At 43.2% G+C, this 16,814-nt stretch overlaps 1 protein-coding gene across 1 annotated transcript in view; it reads left to right on the top strand.

Annotated features, from left to right (window-relative positions):
* The window catches only part of DNAH3 (dynein axonemal heavy chain 3), a 121,686-nt gene that overhangs the window by 30,587 nt on the left and 74,285 nt on the right, over positions 1 to 16,814 (top strand). Inside the window, exons 12-20 of the mRNA XM_054993671.1 lie at positions 1,231 to 1,367; positions 1,923 to 2,028; positions 6,838 to 7,016; positions 7,774 to 7,958; positions 9,048 to 9,171; positions 9,732 to 9,885; positions 12,873 to 13,017; positions 13,974 to 14,185; positions 16,356 to 16,447. Coding sequence (XP_054849646.1) covers positions 1,231 to 1,367; positions 1,923 to 2,028; positions 6,838 to 7,016; positions 7,774 to 7,958; positions 9,048 to 9,171; positions 9,732 to 9,885; positions 12,873 to 13,017; positions 13,974 to 14,185; positions 16,356 to 16,447 — 1,334 coding nt within the window. The remainder of the gene's footprint in view (positions 1 to 1,230; positions 1,368 to 1,922; positions 2,029 to 6,837; positions 7,017 to 7,773; positions 7,959 to 9,047; positions 9,172 to 9,731; positions 9,886 to 12,872; positions 13,018 to 13,973; positions 14,186 to 16,355; positions 16,448 to 16,814) is intronic.

The raw sequence follows: 16,814 nt of genomic DNA, 5'->3' as shown, positions 1-16,814 counted from the left end.
CTGCAGTAGAACAGCAGGATTTGAGTCCAGTGGCACCTTAGAGACGAACAAGATTTTCAGGGTATAAGCGTTCAAGAGTCAAAGCTTTCTTCTTCAGAAAAATATTAAAGGAAACTAAAATTCATGTTGGTAGCAGCTGAAAGTGCCATCAAGTCACAGTGGAATTCGTTTAGTTTATCACATTTTTATTCTTCCCTCCCCGCACGCAGGCTCAAGGCAGTTCATAACACATTTAAATACACAGTACACATTTAAATATACAATGAAATCACAATAAAACATATAAAACCAGGGCTTTTTTTCAGGGGGAATGTGGGGGAACGGAGTTCCGGAACCTCTTGAAAATGAGGCGCGGAGGGCAATCTCAACTCCCCTCTGTCTGGAGATCAGGGGGCGGGGCCACCAGCCATGTGACCATTTTCTCTGAGGGCAACCCACTGAGTTCTGCCACCTCTTTTCCCAGAAAAAAAGCCCTGTATAAAACCAATCAGAAGATACTGGCATCAATACTCATGAGAGGCTGGACTGAAACTATGACCCCTGTACTGAAACTGACCCCTGTGAAGGACTTGGCTTTTGGGCATGCACTCCGTCCTCTGGTCCATTCTTCTGCTTAGGCTCACTGTCTTCTCAGGGTCTTGGGGGTGATCATGGAGATTTCAGAGGCAGGCAGTCCTGTCTGGGGGCTCACTTCCCCATTTGTGCTGGCTCCCTGGATTGAACCTCCTCCTGGGCAGAGGGCTTCCTCATGGAAGTCCTCTAGTGTAGGAGATCCTTCTCTGAGAAGGAAGTTCTTTACCATTCTAGTGCCAGGACAGGGCAGGTTTTTTCACCTTCTCTTGTGCTTCAGGGCTGGAGCAAACCTTCAGTTATAATCTTGGGACCTCATTTGTATGCTCAAGTGGGCCAAGTTTTACAGCTTGACATGAATTCTCCCAGTTAAGGCTGCAATTCTGTGCACGCTTGGTTTGGAATAAGCCCCACTGAGCTCAGCAGGATCCATTTCCAAGTAAAGCATAGGATCAAACATTTCTTTTGGTGCAAATCACACACAAACATTGATTTAATTGGGCAGACCTTTTTCTTTTCCGTTGTTGGCTGCTGAAAATAAAATTGCTCACTTATCAAAACCTGCAGGTTTTAAAGAAATTACTATTTCCCTTGAGTATCATATTCTGTTTCTCATCTTTCCATCATCCGCTTCTCTTTTGTGGAACTTATTTTTTTTAGGTACAATTTAAGCTTTTCCCAGAATTAAAAGGGGAAGACCTAAGTCTTCGTACTGTTCATGAAGATGAATCTTTGGTTTCAGAATTCTTGAGAAAAATGGCTGAGATTTTTGACCGCAATATTGTTGGTCCTCAGAAGTAAGTATACACTGCTAATTCAGTTGACCTTCTTAAGAAAGGTGGTGAGTGACCACCTTCTCCCATATGAACCCACCCATCCAGTCATCTCTGGAGTCTCTGCTTCAGGTATCCCTGCCATTTGGTAACCTGAAAAAGAGTCTTCTTTTTCATGGCACCAAAACTTTGGAACTCCCTCCCTAGGGAGATTTGACTGTCTTCCTCAACTGTTGGCTTCCGCCAGTGTGTGAAGACTTTGTTATTCTGTTTGGCACACCCCTGATAATTGTTATTGGCCTCCTGGGTTTTTAGCATTACTTGTTTATATGTTTTTACTGAATTATTGTATATATAATTTATTATTGAAAATGTTTTTAATGTTGAAATATTTGATGTTTGCCACCTTGGGAACTATATTTGGATGTAAAGGTGACATAGAAATGTTTTCATGCATGCATGCATGCATACACAAATAAATATTGATGTGTGGCCTAGGTGGGCATATTAGCTATTTCATTGCCATTGATCCCAAGTTGGAGAATATTTGTTTCTTTCATTTTTCCCCCTGTGTTTAAGATATTTAAATGTGTATCGGAAGTACAGCGATCTCTTGAATAACAACGCAGAACAAGATGTGACTGATTTTTTAAGCAAGAGACATGATCTGGATGATTTTGTGGAGGTAACAATTTTGTTTATCTGTCTAAAAGTGACATTTCCAGAGTAGCTCACATGTACTGATAAGGTTGCTTTCTCCATCCTGGACAGCTTGCTCTCAGCTTACAAGAGGAGATCTTATACTCTAGGATCAGCAGCACTTTATAATGGCAAAGTGGCCTGTATCTTACCACTCTGCTTAGCAAAGATTGAAGCCTTCCTCCGGCTTAAGGATCCTGTCTCCAGCTTAAGCATCTCTTACCACACTTTGCTCAGCAGAGTGGTAGAATACAGGGCAATCGAAAGCACAGACCACGTAGGAAAAGGTACACCTTTGGTCAAGGGCTCTATGCCAAAGCAGCATCATGGAACATCTCTGCAGGAAACTTAGGAATCCAAATGCTTGGAGGATGAGAAACAAAATAAGCAAGCAGCTTTGTATTCAAGGTGGAGACAGCAGGTGCACCATCCTCCTGAAGCATGATGTCACCCTTCCGAATGGTAGTTCTTTTAAAAAGAAGCTGTTGATTTAAAGAACAGGGTGTTTATTTTCAGGTAAATTTTGGGTTTAAAATTGACTATAGCATGGCAAAGTGCCTCATGCCGTACTAAGAGCCAGTTTGGTGTAGTGGTTAAGAGCATGGGACTCTAATCTGGAGAACCGGGTTTGATTCCCCACTCCTCCAGTTGAAGCCAGCTGGGTGATCTTGGGTCAATCACAGCTTCTAAGGGCTCTAAAAGCTCCACCCACCTTACAGGGTGATTGTTGTGGGGATAATAATAACATACTTTGTAAACTGCTCTGAGTGGGCATTAAGTTGTCCTGAAGGGCGGTATATAAATCTATCATTATCATTATCATTATGCACAGTTACAGCCTTCTAAGCTCATCGACTTCAGTGGTCTCAAAAGGGCAGAACTCCACTTAGGATGGTTTTTCAAAAATTACTTTAAAATAGCTTAAAGTAAGAGGAGCCTGCTTCTTCACCTCGGGTGCTAAGAAGTTTGGGGATTAGCCTCCTCAGGGCCAGAAGGTACTGCTTCCTCCTCATGGAAAGTGGCGAGATGTATTGCAGGTCCATTTAGTGAGGAAGACTTTCTATAGCCCTGAACTCCAAACCATGGTTTGGGTTCTAATTTGAGGTTAGCATCAATCATAGTTTGAAACAAAGTCTAAATTTTATCTAATGAGATGCATCACCACTGCCCACTTAATGGCTTTAGGATATTTGCAGTGAAATCCTAAGCAGGGTTACTCCTGTTGAAGCCCTAACTCCACTTAGGATTTGAGTCTTGGTGACCTTTCCTTTCCCCTTGGGAAAGCAGAGACTGTGTTTCTAGTATTCGCTTCTCTAGGGTCTGCTTAGGATCGCCAGATGTTTTGACCTCATTCCAAAATCCCAGAACCCATCACAACAATGCATTAAATAAGGTCCAAGGATATCTGATAATTCATACTCTATAATGGAAGCAATGATGCTGTCCTCTTTGGGTGTCAGAATAAATCACAAAGAAGTGGGTTTAATTTTCAAACCTTCTGGCATCAGTGGTAGCCTACAGTGTCATAAGAACATAAGAAGAGCTATGCTGGATCAGACCCAAGCCCCTTCCACCCAGTGGCCTGTCAGCTGTCTCTAGGAGGCCAATAAAGAGGATAACTGAAACAGCATCTTCCTGTCCATGCTCCCTGGCAACTGATATAAAGAGACATGCTGCCTCTGGTACTGAACGGAGTAGATATCCATTATGACTAGTGGCCAGTAGCCCGAATTAATAGACCCATCCTCCATGAATTTGTCCATTCCCCTTTTGAAGCCTTTCAGGTTGGCTGCCATCACCACATCCTGTGGCAGTGAGTTCCACATTCTAACTATGCATTGTGTGAATCACCTGTTGGTGACTGTCCCTAGCAAGAGGAGTGGGAGCTGTTGTAATAGAAGATACAGGCATCCCTTATTTCAAAGAACAATCGTTGCATGTGGTGGACAGAGCAGTTCCATACAGCTGCACTTTTATTTTTTTTTAATTCTGATCTGGAAAGCTTTGAACCTTCAAGGGGAAGGCAGGCTTTTATGTCTGAGTCAGAGGTACCTTGCAGGATGAAGCCTAGACTGTGCACTGAATTAATGCACTCTCATATATAAAAAAAGTGTGCTGTTGCTTCTCTGACTGAATACCAACTAACACTTCACAGCCTCAGTAAAACTTCACAGCTTTGAGAGCCCCAGAAGCTTTGACTTCTTATTTATACAACCTTTTCCTCCTGAGATTACTAATCTGTAAACTCTTTACAGTTTCTGAAATTGGATTGCTAAACAGTGCACAATGCAAGGCAAAGGTGAAGTAAAGAGCCCCGAATAAATAGGGCTCTTGTCCTTGCTTTTATTCCAGTTCACATAAGGAAAGGTGGGATTTTATATTGTAATTTGTAAACAATAGCCATGGTCGTTTGCTCTGGCAAGCCATTACCAGAGAGTCGGAGCACAACTGGGACAAGAGAGATTTGCTATCAGCTCTCCCAATGCATTTTTAAGGTTACAAAGCAGAAGTCAGGGGCCTGATTTGGATGGGGATTGCAGAGTGTGTGTGTGGGTGTTAATGCTTTCCCTGATACCATTTTCTTAGTAGAAATCCACCTGCTTTGTAAAGAATAAAAACAGGGATCTATTTTCTAACCAGGAGATTGAAATCTTCTGGACCCAGATCCAGAGGAGTTAGCCGTGTTAGTCTGTAGTAGCAAAATTGAAAAGAGTCCAGTAGCACCTTTAAGACTAACCAACTTTATTGTAGCATAAGCTTTCGAGAATCACAGTTCTCTTCGTCAGATGCGACAACCAAGTTTTGCACATCAGTTTGAATTATAATAATTCTGTTTACTCTCATACTTTGCCTGGGGATAACCCCGCAGCAGAGCATGAAGGGCGGAGCCTTCCTCTGATGTTACCCACTCCACTTGTATTCATGGGCACACTGCTGCATGGCTAGCAGCCATTGATCGACCTGCCCTCCAGGACTTTGTCTATTCCCTATTGAAAGCACTCCTGTTTATCAGCCCTTGAAAAAGTGGTAGGATAATGGAACAGAGAGAGCGTTCAAGGAGTGTTATTAATGATCTCGAACAGATTAGCCGCAACATATCTCGCATCTGACAGAGAGAGCTGTGGTTCTCGAAAGCTTATGCTACAATAAAGTTGGTTAGTCTTAAAGGTGCTACTGGACTCTTTTCGATTCTGGACCCAGAGGATCTCAAAAACAATAGACCAGTTTCAAACGTTCCATTCTTGAGCAAGGTGATCAAACTGGTGGTGGCTAGACAACTTCAAAATTTCCTGGATGAGGCAAATTGTTTAGTTCCTTTCCAATTTGTTTTTAGGCCAGGTTATGGAACTGGAACAACTTCGGTAACTCTGGTAGATAACCTGTGCTGGGAGGTAGGCAGAGGGGGTATGACTCTATTCTCCTGGACCTCTCACCAACAGCTTTCAATATTGCCTTTCTGGGCTGGGATTCGGCGGCACTGTTCTGTGGTAGTGCTGGTCTTACCTGAAGGGTAGGTTTCAGAAGGTAGTGCTGGCGGTCTACTGCTCAGCCCCTTGACCTTTGGCCTGTGAAGTCACTCAAGAGTCCACTTTATCCTGTATGTTCTTTAATATCTACATGAAACCACTAGGTGAAGTCATCCAGAGATTTGGGCTGGGTTGCCACCAATATACAGATGCCATTCAGCTCTATGTTGAACTTTAGTTGATCCCAGGGAGGCTGTAGAAACCCTGAACCAGTGCCTGGAGGTAATTTTGGGGTGGATGTGGGCTAATAAATGGAAGCTTAATCCTGATAAGATGGGAGTGCTACTGGTAAACAGAAGGTCTGACCTGGGATTAAGGTGTCACCCGTTCTGTTGAGGTTGGACTCCCCTTGAAGGAACTGATCCATAGTCTGAAGCTGCTCTTGGACCCAGGTCTACTGATGGATAAGCATCTTTGGGTCTACTGATGGATAAGCATCTTTGGAGGCCCTGCTTCAGTTGCCCCTGCCTTCTGGGATTATCCATGTGGTCACTTGGGAGAGGGCCTTGTCAATCGTGGTACCAAAACTCTGGAACTTTCTCCCCCAGTGAGACTCATCTGACCCCTTTTGTTACCATCTTTCTTTTGGTATCCCCTCAGTAATCCCTCCTTCCTGCTCAATCTTTTAGTTATTTTAAAAATATTTTATATGCATTTTAGCTTTGGTTTTCATTGTTTTAATGACATGTTTTTGTTGGTTTTAATGGTTTTAAAATGTGATTCTATTATGTATGTTTTTATATTTGGCCACCTTGGTGGCCTTTGTGAAGGCAGAAAGGTGGGGGTATGAATGAATGAATGAATGAATGAATAAATAAATAAATAAAACAATTATTGCTTCCCCCTGCACCGTACCTTGGTCCATACCTGTGCCCCTGCAGTAGCTTGCATGTAAACTTTAAAAAATACATCAGGAGTTCCGATGGTGGATCTCCCGTCCCATGTCTTGCTTAGTTGCATGCCGACTCAGTAATGAATGAGAGCTTGTAGGTCAAACACACTGGCATCCCATTACTTTATGCAAGTAATTATATTAATCCTGGATAGAGGCCTAGAAAGAGGTGGGATTGGGGGAGCAGCCTTTCATCTTTGGTCATCCATTATGAAAAGAGACAATTTTATAGACGGCTATTTTCCATTTTCAACATATCTGGAATCTGGTTCTTCAGGAACATGAACCACATTTCTTGGAGAGAACCTGAAAAGATCATGTTGTTGTGATTGTAGTTAATCTATATTATTATGTCTTTTCCTCCTTGCCAATCCAGAAGATTGATGGTTTGACAAAACTGAAGAGAGAAATTGCTTCCATGCATGTCACAGTCCCCCTGGCTATGTTTTGCCTGGATGCCTTAAAACTAAATGAGGAGCTTTGCTTTCGGACTCAGAAGCTGAAGGACAGGCTCATTCTGTTTGAAGTGGAGGAAAACAGGGACCTGAACCGGGGGTATGCTGAAGAGAGGATGTGTGGCTGTCTGGGTCATGGGCAGAGTTTGACTTCTTACTCTGGTAGTGTAACAGAAAACCTTGAACTTCATTGTGGGTCAAAACCAACAAAAAGACATCTCTTCCCTTTGTGCAGAGGAGGAGGAGATGCAATTGTTCCCTCTTCCATTTCTTTTTTTGCTCCCGTATGTTGCTACATTGTGGGTCAAAAACAAAACAAGTCATGTAGTTCCTTCTTGCTGAGGAGGAAGCGTGTGATTGTTCCCTCTTCCATTTTTTTCCAGCCTCTTTGTGGGATTTTTTGTTTCTCTCATTTTAGCTTCTGGTGTTCCTGTTTCCTTGGGTTTTGCACATCAGTTTGAATTATAATAATTCTGTTTACTCTCATACTTTGCCTGGGGATAACCCAACAGCAGAGCATGAAGGCCGGAGCCTTCCTCTGATGTTACCCACTCAACTTGTATTCATGGGCACGCTGCGGCATGGCTAGCAGCCATTGATCAACCTACCCTCCAGGACTTTGTCTATTCCCTATTGAGACCACTCCTGTTTATCATCCCTTGAAAAAGTGGTAGGATAATGGAACAGAGAGAGCGTTCAAGGAGTGTTATTAATGATCTCAAACAGATTAGCCGCAACAGATCATTTGTGAAGTCCACCACAAAAAAATAACTATTAGGACCAGTTGTAACAACAACAAAAAAATTCCTCAGTTGTGAGTGTTGGAATGACATGTCTCTCTTCTTTTTCCATTGCAGCATTTGCAATCAGTACAACATAATTGCAGACAAAGTCACTGAAGTGCCTTTGACCACTGAAGAACTTGTTGAGCTCACGGCATATTTGAAAAAGTCCAGTGAAGTGACCGTTTTTAAGCTGCGTCGTGAAATCAGAGAGGCTATCTACAGGCTAGAGTTCTTGATGGACTATGCTGATCTCCCATGTATGCTTGAAAAATAACAGCTGTTCACAAAAAACCAACCTAGGGACACTTTCAAAATCATAACCTGATTTTCTCCCAAATGGCCAGATCTTCTCACTTGGAGATTGGGATTCCAAATTACTGTATCTTCTTTCCAAAGTACTACTAATGTTTTAAAGATCTTGCAGCATCCACTGGTTAATTTATCTTGGCCTAACCTACTTTGTAGGATTTTTGTGAGGATAAAACGGCATAACTTCATATATGCTGCCTTGAGCTTCCGGAAGGAAGGGATACAAATATGATTTTCGGAGAAAAAAATAACACTGATGTTAACTGATAGTTTCTTGGTCTGTATGTCGTTTTACAGGAATGAGGACTTGTGTGGCTTAGTGGCTAGGAGACAGACCTGTGACCCGGATGCCTGCCAGTGCAAATTTGCCTGCATCATAAATTCACCAGGCAGCCTTGGTCAAGCCACATTCTGTGTGCCTTATTCTCCCCCTCTCCACCTGCAGTATGGGGATAACCAGGGCTTTTTTTCTGGGGAAAGAGATGGTGGAACTCAGTGGATTGCCCTCGGAGGAAATGGTCACATGGCTGGTGGCCCCACCCCCTGATCTCCAGACAGAGGGGAGTTGAGATTGCCCTCCACGCTGCTCTAAACTCCCCTCTGTCTGGAGATCAGGGGGCGGGGCCACCAGCCATGTGACCATTTTCAAGAGGTTCCAGAACTCCGTTCCCCCGCGTTCCTGCTGAAAAAAAGCCCTGGTTATAGTCAACTCTTTCAGTTAAAGATAACTTCAAATGCTTATTCCTCAGAGCAGACTTCACATATGAGGGGGCAGATGGCATGGAGGACAATCTAAACTCCCCTCTGTCTGGAGATCAGGGGGCGGGGCCACCAGCCATGTGACCATTTTCATGAGGTTCTGGAACTCCGTTCCCCTGCGTTCCCCCTGAAAAAAAGCCCTGGGGATAACAATATTGGCTTATTTTATAGAGTTGTTTTGAGGATCATTGTGATAATGTATATGATTCCCTAGAAGGGAAATATAAATGGTAAGTATTGCTAATTCCACCGAAGCTTCTTCGATATTATTTTCCTAGATGAGGACATCAAACTGAACAGTACAGTTCTCCACTGGCCTGATGATATTGAGATCATCTTTGAAACTAGCAGGAATCAGCTGATGAACAGAAGGGACCATGTTGAGCTGACTCTAATTAAACGGCAAGTTTAATAAGATGGACTTTTTAAACTGAACCTAACCTTTTTGAACTAAAAAAATAAGTAACAGGAAGAGAGATCTATGGTTAACTTATACTTAAGAATATTTTTAAATGCAAAAAGAAATTGACACTGAATATAAATTTTACAACGTAAATACAGTATTATTGAGGTTTTTAAAAAATCAGCGAATGAGAACTAGATGTGAAAGTGACCTATGTGTATTTAGGTACCTGCCAGCAAGGGGAGTTAAAACCTGCTTCTACATCCTACATTCCATCTCATTAAGAATATTTTCCTCCCAGCTTGGCTCCTGAGTTAAAGGGAATTCTGGAAGCACTAAAATGCAGACAGGGTAAAGCAGATGAGAGGTCAATTCTTAGCCCCCCTTGCCAGCCTGCTAAATTTTTGTTAAAAAAAAAAAAGACCCGATACCATAGTCATACCTTAGGCATCAACAGGTGGACAGAGGTACCCAGTCCCATCATCTCTACTTTGATGCTGTGAAGAAAACTGGAAGATGACTGTGTGCTTTGTGACCTTTTTGTCCTTCCCTTCTCCAGGTGTTCTGAGTTTGAGGCTATCCTGGAGGGCTACAACAGAGAAGTGGAAAGTTTCCGAAAGAAGGACGTCATGACCATGGAAGAAATGAAGAACAATGTAGAGAAGTTCCATGAACTGGAGAAGAATCTGGATCAAGCCCTGAATGAATATGAAGTTAGTCTTTCTTAGTCAGATTTGGCTGGGCTTGTGAACACTTTCTTAATTTTCTCTCAAGGAAAGGTTCATCTGTCCTTCCATCTTGTTCATAGTGGAGGCCAGCCAGATGCCTCTGGGAAGCCGCCTGAGCAAGGTGTAAAATCAACTGCCACCTCCTGCTGTTTTGCTATCTAGTGGCTATCAACTTCATGGGGTGCCAACCAAGTTCTAGTGTTATGGGAGGGGGATAGAAATATCTCTGTTTTCATTTTTACCCTGTTATGGATAATTAATTAATGTGTGTACTGGAAATGAATGAACGAAAGGGTCAAAGTAGATGCTGGGAAAGCTGTAAGCAAACTTTCCCAGTAGAGATGAGCACAGACCTGAAAACAGACCAAAATTTTGCACAGACCTCATCAGTTCGGCATTTGCAAACCTGTGGGTCGTGAGAGGCCTGTTTTCCATGGACCCACGGACTTTTTGCTGGTCTGTGGTCCATTGCTCCAGCTGACTGGCAGGCCCTTCAATCAGCTGGAGCAGGGGGGGTTAGAGTGCTTCCAGCATTGCTCCTGGCACCACAGGCCCGCTGGAGTTTAAAGGGCCCTTTCCCTGCTGCTTGCACAAGGAAAGAGCCCTTTAAATGCTAGCTGGTTTGCAGGGTGATCCCCCTCCTTGTGGGCTGGCTGGAGCCTGGAAAGGACCCTCTCCCTGCTGCTTGCACAGGGCCCTTTAAATGCCAGCTGGCCCACAGGGAAGATCCCCCGTGGGGGTTAAGGCTCTCCTGGCACCGCTGGCAAGTAGCACCGGGCGTACTTTAACATTTAAATCCCTCCTTGCTCCAGCTGACTGGTGGGCCATCAATCAGCTGGAGCAAGGGGGGTTAAAGTGCTCCCACACCAGCTAGGACCCACAAACCGGTGGGTTTGCGAACTGGTGCTGGACTGGGGAAAAGTTTGTGGCCCATGAAATACCACGGACTACAGACTCATGGCCTGTCTCATGTCTGTGCCCACCTCTACTTCCAGGTCCGTGCCTCTCTCTACTTCCCAGCATTAAAAAAAATTAAAATAGCCACCATATGAGGCCTCAGTTCTTATCAGGCCCACAGGGCAAGGGGGCATTCAGCCTCTCCCCATTGCATTGTCTTGCCATCAAAACATCTTTCAACCTCCACAGTTATTAGTGCTGGAAAGAGATTACATTGCCCCTGTTCTTATTCATGGCCTCTGTTTTTCACACTGATGGGCTTTGTTCGGAGCCTCGAGATTCAGTTTTCTACAACTTGCATTTGTGTGTGAAAATCCTCTTCCCTCGCTGAATGAGAAGATGCAGCTCCTTTCCCTGGGGCACACGCAGCCTGAGCTGTGTCGAGGGGAGAGGATTTGTGCACCTAAACACTAATTCTTCAGACAGGAGCAAAGCCCATGAATATGATGACTACTGAGAGAACAACAGTGACATGGAAGCAACTTGTTTTTCTTTTGTCCGCAATAGCATAGGACAGGTACAGTTTCAGTTGTTGAAGTCATACAGGAGGAAGGATTCACACTCCCTCTGTACTGAAGTCCCAGTCATAGTCAGAACCTTGCAGGTCTGCTATTTCCATTTTTAAAACCTGAGAAAATCCATTCATGGGTCTCACAGAAATGCATCTACTTTTCTCTTACTCTTTGAAATTGTGTCTATGGACACATGCATGTCCAGTAGACAGTGAATGATAACATTACAAATATCTTCCAGTAGGTAGCCATGTTGGTTTGCAGTAGAACAGTAGGACTGGTGTCCTGCACCAGGGTATGGTGCAAGATTTTCAGGGTATGAGCTTTTGAGAGTCAAAGCTCCCTTCTTCAGATACAAGTAAGAGTGGAAATCCCTGAGCCTTTACATCCCATCCCTAAGCCTTTATATCCCACCTCCTGACTGGGATATAAAGGCTTAAGGGTCTCTACTCCTACTTGTGTCTGAAGAAGTAAGCTTTGACTCTCAAAATCTAATACCCTGAAAATCTTATTTGTCTCAAATCCTGCTGTACTACAAATATTGATATGATTGAGGAGAGGGTGTAAATGAGAAAGAGGTGTTCTAGGGTGGTACATGGATGATACAAGTTCAGTTTGCAAGTGATCACATTTTTCAGTCCCTGCCGCTGTTTAAAAAAACCCAGCACGCAAATATAAAATTAGTGCAGCAAAAAGGCTGGGATAGAAGCTTTCCTCTGTGCGTGTGTTCTGCTTACAGGCGATCTTCTGTAGAGAGGAGCATTCTTCTAAAATGCCCTCCATCTTCAGACTACGCAATACAGTCTGCTCTAAAGGCTCTGGATTCCGCCCCTCATTCTACTGCACTTGTGGTCCAGGCCTTAGACCTCTGGAATAAAGGCATGAGTGTTGAGCAAATACTGATATTCAGGGGTCATTTCGTAGAAAAAGAGCTGGAGGAACTCATTAGCATAACTCATTAGCATATGCCACGCCTCTTGTCATCGCCGGGAGTGTGTCATTAGTGTAACTGATTTGCGTATGCCACACCCCCTGACATCACCTATTCTGGCTGTTTTGGACCCAATCCTGGCCATTCAGGGCCAAAATTGGGCCCAAAATGTCAAAAAGAGGCTGAAAATGGACCCAAAATGGTCATGATCGGGCCGCTGATGAGCGGGGCAGTGATCCACCACCTGTCAGAGGCTCGATCCAGGCCATTTCAGCCCCAATCCAGGCCGAAACGGGCCCCAAATGGCTGAGTCAGGTGGGCGGGGCCACCTGACATGTGACCTCTTTGGGGAACTGCCGGAACTGCATTCCTGTGAGTTCCCCCTCGAAATGAGCCCTGCTTATATTTGTTTTAGCTCTTCCTGTCAAATGCCTGGGATCAATAACTTATTTATTTAATCAGTTTATTTAAAACATGTATCCTGCTTTTCTCTGTGCAGAAGGGGACTCTGTGTGACTGTGGGGTTCCATGCTGACCCTTTGAAACAGAAATAATGTGTGTTTGTATCACAGGCTATTAATAGGGAAGAGGAGCTGCTTGAACGAGAGAAGAGCCAGTTTCCTCTGCTGCAGACCATAATTACAAACAAGCAGCCGTTTGAGCAGCTTTGGGTGACAGCGTATAATTTTCATGTCAAGTCTGAGGAATGGATGAATGGTGAGGATTTCTGCTACACACTTGCAACAAGCTATTTAAAAATTATATTTCCAGAGCTTACTTTAAAAAAAAAAGAATTTGTAACATTTGTTGTCTTAACATAAAGCAGAAGGTCAGGCCTCAAATGCAGAGTTTCAAAGCTATTTCTGACCCTTAAGGCCTATTCGTTAGTATGGTTCTGAAGGGCTACAGTCCGCATCTGGTTGGGCATTTGTCTGCAGTGGTAATGAACCAAGAGAGAAGCCACCCACCCTTAAACAACTCCCTGCACCTTCCACAAGTTCTGCTCTTAAAAATGAGATTAACACTACAGTCCTAAACAGAGTTACATCTTTCTAAATCCATTGAGGTCAATGGGCTTAGAAGTGTGTAACACTGTTTAGGATTGCTCTGTAAGTGTTTCCAGAATCAGGACCATCATAAGAATGGTAGGACTGCCAGACATGCTATAAAAACTCTCCATTGCTTCCTCAATGCTGCTAGTCCATACTACCTAACCTCTTGTGAACAGTTCTCTTGCTGCTTCAGCAGTTGAGTCCTTGGCCGTAGCACTGGACTTCAGCTACCCTCCCTGGAAAGCTCCCCTGCCTTGTTCTCCAGCCCCATCGTTCCCATGCTGGTGTAAAGAGAGAGATTAATTACTATTTCCTGAGTATCAGCCAGGAATTATAATGCCCACGGATTTCACACAAAGGCATCAAGATAATTGTTAATGTTAGTATCTGCAGTACCAGGACAATACAAAAATACATTATGTGTAGAATATTTTTACAAGGCTAGATTTTGGATTGTTCGCAATCAGGTGTTGGGTGTTTACTAAGGGCTTGGCCCTAAGTTTCTGTGTTTCCCTCCTACACGTTTGCCATTAAGCCTTTGCAGGAATAACTTTTGGCTCTGAAATGTTCATAGCATTCATTGTTTTTTCCCCCTCTCTTCATTTCTATTAATGCACGCAGGACCTCTGCAGGACTTGAATGCTGAAGAAATCACTGAGGATGTGGGAAACATGTGGAGGACTATGTACAAACTGACAAAGACTTTTACAGATTTACCAGGGCCGAAGCGTTTAGCGGAGAATGTGAAGTTTAAAATTGACAAGTTTAAGCAACACCTTCCTGTCCTCTCTATCGCTTGCAACCGTGGGATGAAGGACAGGCACTGGGAGCAGGTGCTGTAAATGTGCAGGGGGGGGGGCGGCTATCGGATGATTAGAGGGTTTGAGGCTGTACACAGCAGATTAACTGAGAAATAAGAGTAATAAACAGGCTCAGTTCAAGACGATGTCCTAGCTATCACCTAATGGCATTGGACCTACTTATCAGCAGGACCACCTCTCCTGCTACGTTTCACTACAACAGCTTTGCTCATCAGAGCAAAGCCTTCTGAAGGTACCACCCTGCAAACAAGTAAAATTGGCAACTGCCTGTTCACATGTATTCTCTGTGGCGGCTCCCATATTACTCAGTGGTCTACTTTAGGCTATTGGGAAGGAAGGGCCCCGTACTTCTGTTGTTTTGCAAAATGTGCAAAACATAATTCTTGTAGTGGAGCAGAGATGCGAACTGTGACATAATGGATTCGCTTGAGAGGTGACCTTTCTTAGTGATGCTTCCTTTTTTCTTCTAGTTCTTCAATCCTAGCTCCACTGCATTATATTGTTTTTCTAGAAATCTTTGCTACTAGACTCAAATGTTATTACTATATTTTATAATCCGATTGCTGATTGACTGAATAGCTTTGTTTTACTAGGAATGTTTGCTGGTAGATTCAAACGTTGTTGTCATTCAAATGTTATCCTGTTGTGTAATCAGCTGGCTGATTGACTGAATATTCTATCATGCTTGTAATCTGCTTTGAGTCCCAGACAGACAGACAGACAGACAGACAGACAAAACCTTTGGTAGTAAGGGACACCATTGTCTTCATGCTGAGTTGTCCATGCATTGCTGTTTACTCAGCACAAGTCAGTGAGATTAACTGACCAAAGTTATTTCAGTTCACTACAAAGATAGTTTTGATTATCAGGCACTATTTCTAAAAATGTTATTTTTTGCCAGAGGGCGCATTATTTATTTATGTATTAGCAATATTTATGGGTAATAATAGTAATAATAACGACACACTATAAAGAATAAAATAAATCAATGAACAAAGAACTAATAATAACAATAGCTAGTAAGGTTGTTGTGGATTTTGCAGGCTGTATAGCTGTGGTCTGGGCATTGTGGTTCCTGACGTTTCGCCAGCAGCTGTGACTGGCATCTTCAGAGGTGTAGCACTGAAAGACAGAGATCTCTCTGTGTCAATGTGTGAAGATGTTAGCAGGTAATTTATATCTACTCAGGAAGGTGGGTTTGGGCTGAGTCATCCTGTAAGAGTTTCCCAGGGTGTGGAATGCCAAGACCACGGCTATACAGCCTACAAAATCCACAACAACCATCGTTCTCCGGCCGTGAAAGCCTTTGACAATAGCTAGTCAGGTTTCAAAATATGCATACTTGAATCAGTGAGTATTTATGTAATTACATCATATAGAATTTGGGTGGTTGGTGAAATATCTAAAAAGTGCTCTTGATTTAACTACCGAATGAACCAGGATGGACCTTTTAATATATTTATTTTTAAAAAACCTGTAGATGGCAAGAGTCATTTTAGAAGAGACCTTCTCTCTCATGCAGAAGAATGTGCCTCTTCTGAGATGGTGGCCACTGTGGTATATACATGCATCATGTATGGGTTGTATCATACCACTTTGCTCAGCTACATGTGGGGTGTTCCTCCAGCCCAAAGGAGCCTTCCTTCGGCAGAAGAGGCTCTTCCTCCAAATGCAGCCTCCTTGTACTAGAGGAAGATGAAGCCATATTTTTTCTTCAAACATGGGGAGCCCCAAGTACCTAGAAACTCCCTACGTTATCTGTGGGTGGTTTGGTTTGGGGGCTTGTATGATTGGCTTGTGGGCCAGATGCTGTATTATTAGATATAGTAATAATGATAACAACACTACTTAATATTCATATAGGCTTGGATCCAAGGTGGCCTTGGGTAAGCAGAAGATCCTTCCACCTGTATATGGGGAGGGATGTCCCACATTGATTCCCCCTTCCTCCCACAGTGGTTGCACCACATTCCCACACTATTCCAGAGAGGTCACGGATCCTTGGGAATGGTATTCTAGCAGTAGACAGGATCCAAGGGACAGGGTTTTTTTTTTAACTCTTCAGGGGGGCTTCACACACTTTATCTCTGCAATTCTTATAACAGGCCTATAAGGCAATCCAGTTTTACTGTCGCCAAATAAACTCTCTTTCTGCTCATTCAAGTCTCCCTTTTGTTTCCAGATCAGTGATATAGTTGGCTATGAGATTCGACCTGATGAAACAACTTCTCTCCTAAACATGCTGGAATATGGGCTTTCAAAGCATATCGACAAGTAAGAAAGAGACACCAATCTTTTATCTAGTGTGTATATACATAGTATTCTTCTACAGTGTAAAAACATTTAATTCTGCTTGATGCTTCCTGAAAGCATTTAAAATTTGTGTTGTTTTTTTTTACAACTTATATTTATGGGAAATTTGGAAACCTTTTTGAGCTGAATTAAGGAATTGCATGTGCAAAATATTTGTGGAAAGGCATCTTGTCCTTGCAAAATGATTTGGAACCACACAATTTCTTGTGTTCATTATGATTCCACATGCTTCAATCTGGGCATAGAACAAAACGTGCTTGTGGGGAACCAGTGATATGAGCATCACAAGTCACAGTCTCTGACTTAGAATGGCCTTTAGAGGCTGACT

This window comes from Eublepharis macularius, chromosome 12, assembly GCF_028583425.1.
Source record: "Eublepharis macularius isolate TG4126 chromosome 12, MPM_Emac_v1.0, whole genome shotgun sequence".
Classification (NCBI taxonomy): domain Eukaryota; kingdom Metazoa; phylum Chordata; class Lepidosauria; order Squamata; family Eublepharidae; genus Eublepharis; species Eublepharis macularius.
Note: the sequence above shows the minus strand (reverse complement) of the source record. Positions and strands in the feature narration are given on the sequence as shown.